The sequence below is a fragment of the Rosa chinensis genome, chromosome 3, assembly GCF_002994745.2.
Source record: "Rosa chinensis cultivar Old Blush chromosome 3, RchiOBHm-V2, whole genome shotgun sequence".
Classification (NCBI taxonomy): domain Eukaryota; kingdom Viridiplantae; phylum Streptophyta; class Magnoliopsida; order Rosales; family Rosaceae; genus Rosa; species Rosa chinensis.
Genome location: NC_037090.1, coordinates 46,188,631 through 46,193,136, shown reverse-complemented (window position 1 = coordinate 46,193,136; position 4,506 = coordinate 46,188,631). Strand labels below are relative to the sequence as shown.

Below are 4,506 nucleotides of genomic sequence, written 5' to 3'. Positions count from 1 at the left end.
GTTTGAAAAAGTTTGGGTAAGTGGGGTTATTGTAACTCAAATTTGAGTAAATTGACATTTTCCCTAAAAAAAAGCTGTTGGGTAATTCTGTCTTTTCAAAGAAATGATAATCGTGAAGGGCAGTTGTGTATTTTCAGTGAACATTACTTCAGGCCCTTTATATAGCCTGACTTCCTTGAAGCGGTTCATGTACTTTAATTTATTATTTTCCTTCAACCTAGGTTTCAGGTTCACGAACATTGTTTTTATATTTTTTTTCTTTTTTCTTCTCTCCTTCCTTCCTCACAGTAATGGAAGATCATCAAGGCCAAGGCGGAGGCCATGAGGCCAAAGAGCCAAACAGTCCAAACAGTAATGGCTCCTCAGAGAGAAGTGAACCAGTAAGGTCAAGGTGGATTCCGAAACCAGAGCAAATCTTAATTCTGGAGTCTATTTTCAATAGTGGAATGGTAAATCCTCCGAAAGAAGAGACCGTGAGGATAAGAAAACTGCTAGAGAAATTCGGGTCGGTTGGAGATGCAAACGTCTTTTACTGGTTCCAAAACCGACGGTCAAGATCCCGTCGCCGGCAACGGCAGTTGCAAGCGAGCCTTGAGCAGAGGAACCAAGCAGCAGCTGATCAACAAGTTGGTGGTGCAATTCAGTATGGAAGCTCTAGTACTACTAGTTTCAGTGCTCCACCACCACCAGCTATGGCTTTTGGACCTTCTACACCTTCGACTTTTGGTTCTAATTATGATCTTGTGGGCGATTCTTCTTCATCTTCTTGTGCTACTATGGCAGCAGATGATCACTTCTTTTCAGTTTCCGGTCAAATGGGTTTTCCAGATATCGAGCACAGTTCCTCCGGTGTAACGTCTGTGTTAGGTCCTTCAGATGCCTCAAGTTTGCACTTCCAATCTGGTTAGTGCATGCCTAATTAAAATAATTGGTCGACCGTTTCAGATTAGTTTCACGTTTTCTCTCTTTTTCTCTTTTACCAATTTTTTTTGGTTTAACTGGAAACTTGACCTATCATAATTATAGCTTAACTCCGTTTCAGTTCAACATATAAATAATATTTCTTTTGTTTGAACTTTCAGTCTCAAATATTTTGATTCATACTTTCCGATTACTTCCTCTATATACGATCTATTTTAAGTTGGAAGTTATATCAAATTCTTGAGAGATCCATGAATTCATGATTTATTCGAAACAGGAAATGATTTTCAATTTCTAGAGAAATTATTTTACAGCCCGCCCAAAAAGAAAAAAGAAATTATTTTACTTACTACAAATTCCTCGAGCCGGCGTTAATGATCGAACTCAGTTAGTAGCTAAATTATCTACTATATAGTCCTTCTTTCCTTCGAAAAAGAAATATCTGAATCTAATCAGTATTTATATTTTGTAATTAATTAAGAGTTTAGGAGTAGTACTAATATTCACTAATTAATTTAGTATTCATATTTATTGAGGGCAATGAAATGTTAATGTTGTTTGAACTGTTAAGATTCATGCATGAAGAAAAGTACTAATAATTACTTTTTGTTGATGCGACTGTTCTTCTGTTTTGAATACCATGAACATCGCAGTATGCTTTCCCTGAAAACATGTAAATCCTTTTCAGCGGCAGTCTTTTCACTTTTTGAAGAAAACTTTCCAAAGAAAACTTCTCTTTTGATTTTCAGCTTTCCCTGAAACAGATTATTCTTGCCCTTTAACCAAATAAATGAGAAACTGGCCATGGAACCCCAACCCCAAAAATCTCACTGCTTTATGTATAGATTCGGCCCACTTTTTGTGGACTTTTTGTTCCTCCAGTTTCTTATACTATTTATGAATGCCTCAAAGATGCCTACATTTTGCTACTAAATTCTCCTAGGTAGGTCTCTTAATTGTTAGCAAAGCTTATGGAAAGAAGATCGAAATTGCATGGCGCTGAATCAAGTTAATTAATTATTAGTTGCTTACTAATATGCAGGTGTGAATCTGATGATGACAGTATTTATTAATGGGGTTCCAACAGAAGTTCCAAGAGGGCCACTTGACATGAAAGCCATGTTTGGCACTCAAGATGTGTTGTTGGTTCATTCTTCTGGAGTTCCACTTCCAATCAATGAGTTTGGTTTCTTAGCCCACAGCTTGCAGCCTGGCGAAAGCTATTTCCTGGTCTCTCTCTCTCTCTCTCTCTCTCTCTCTCTCTCTCTGCGCACATGAGTCAGAATTGAAGTACATCGTAATCAGTATAAATTTTTATATATAGGAATAATGCACTTGCAGTTTTCGCTTGTATTATTTTATGCAAGTGAAAGATTTCTATATGGTAATTCATACAAATGGTACTCGATGAAAAAGTTGAAATCAGCATGCATGAGCTGTGTGCCTTATTGCCTTAAACTTTTATCTGTTTAATATATATGGGGATTTAGAGAATTTACAGATTCCAAGGAGGGAACCTCTCCTCTAGTTGGACTGACTGTATATACATGTCAGTTATACATATGATGAACTGGTTTGTTTAATCACTTCAAGATTCCAAATGGAGGTTGCATTGGTAATATCTAAGGATTTTAGTTGGATTTTCTAGGAATTAGCTTTCACCTTTCTAAATGGAGGATAGCATATATTGGTAACATTTATGAATTCCACTACCTTCTTCTTAAGACTATATATGTGCCTTTTTATCCTTATTTATTTTAGGCTTCTGTAAATTCCTGGCCGGTGCATGCTTTTTTGATTCTTTGATTTTTCTTGCTTAGTTTGTTTCTGGTAAATAAAAGCTGATTTAAGCTACTGAACATTATAAATGCAGGTTTCCAGATCAAATTAAGCTACAACAGCTGCTGCACCTGCCAATTGAGGGCTCCCTACAGCAATCTAGCTTCTTCTTTCTCGATCTTCATCACCTCTCTTTTTCCCCTACAGCAGAATGTGATTATTAGCTAGACAATATCTACATGCATGAGATTCTTTGCCTCATGCCTTTTTCAAATAGTTTTTGTTTCATCCAACTATCTATCATTTCTCCCCTGTTTCTTTTTTCATGTTATTTGAAGTAACAGATTAACTTCAGTAATAACATATATATAATATATAGAAACTCTGTGTATGGGATATCCTAATATATGTTTAAATAGAACATTAATGGTTTTCATTATGTATCCTTATGTATATGCACATATAACACAAACACACAGATATATATATATATACATGTATTGTAGTTTATAAAAGATACTTTTCTTCATAAACGAAACCGTGCAAATCAAGGATGTGAGTGTGCCAGGGACGAAATAGTGCAACCTCGTTGAACCTTACTTGGATAAATTATAATTGGGACAAAATTAACCTAGAGCATAGGGGATAGAGTTCTACATGGGTCATCGATAATTCAAAATATTGAGGGTTACATTATTGTTGTGAAAAAGATGAGATACCAGTCAAGTAAAAATCTAAATTTCTTACTGATAGATTGAAAAAAAATATATATATATATATATATATTGATTAAAATTTCTATACAAAAATTTGTATATATATATATATATATATATATCTAGATTTTATGAAAAGATTTTTTACCTTATATATTCTTGCTTTTCAAAACGTTGCCCCTTTTTAGTGTGCCACTTAAGATCGTCACCATAGCTCTTTTGAAAGTTAGGTTAATATTAGGCCCCGAATCTAACCCAGTGGATAACAGGATATATCTCAATGTTGTTGTGTATTTGCTTTGTTACTATAGCCCTCGTTATTTCCTTTTTAGTTTGGTATTTCGCTAGTCATTGTGCCTTGGAGCCATATATCTTATTCAATACTTAATGCAGCTATTGAAAACTATCGATAAAAGGATAGCAAATGTTAGGTTTATCTTCTGAAAACGAGTTGTTTTTGCAGAATATGGGCGAGATTAGGGAAATGGAGGAATGTAATATTTGATGAATTGCATGGCGAGAGTACGTGGACTCCTCCTCCGAAAAGAAGCAACTTGGACTCCAGACCGACCAATATAACCAATCCACAACTGACGGATGTTCTAACAAAAACATTAAGGCGCGTCCATAGAGAAATACCATGTGATATCAAAATTTACAACTTTTATTGGCTGGCATGTCCATTTTAAACTCACATATTTGCTTTGCGTTTGATTCTATGCATATTTGGTTCTAGATGCCGGCCACAAGAAACTCTGTGCTTGCTACCCAATTATAATAAAATTTGTACTTTGACCAAGGAAACACCTCCGTCAACCTTCCTAGCCAAGCTATGTGGGATACATATATTACAAATTATAATCATGCTCATGATTAACACGAGCAGTCCATTATCCAATAGTTTTCTTACAATTGTATCAAGGTATTTCTACAGTAAAGTGAACATTATGTGGCTGCTGGATGGCCTTGTATTTGTATTTTATGTGAAATGGTGTATGCATTATTGATATGTCAAATAAATTAGTTTGATTCAAATGTACACTAGTTTTATGTATAGTAGACTACACTAATAGAAAAACTCCCCATCACA

At 35.1% G+C, this 4,506-nt stretch overlaps 1 protein-coding gene across 1 annotated transcript; it reads left to right on the top strand.

The window, feature by feature from the left end:
• Positions 1–230: 230 nt before the first annotated feature.
• On the top strand, positions 231–3,002 carry LOC112194651 (WUSCHEL-related homeobox 11). Its single transcript, XM_024334867.2, has 3 exons — positions 231–903; positions 1,964–2,151; positions 2,795–3,002. Exons 1-3 carry the CDS (start codon positions 291–293, stop codon positions 2,810–2,812), a joined length of 819 nt encoding a protein of 272 aa, XP_024190635.2. The 5' UTR covers positions 231–290; the 3' UTR covers positions 2,813–3,002.
• The last annotated feature ends 1,504 nt before the right edge of the window (positions 3,003–4,506 follow it).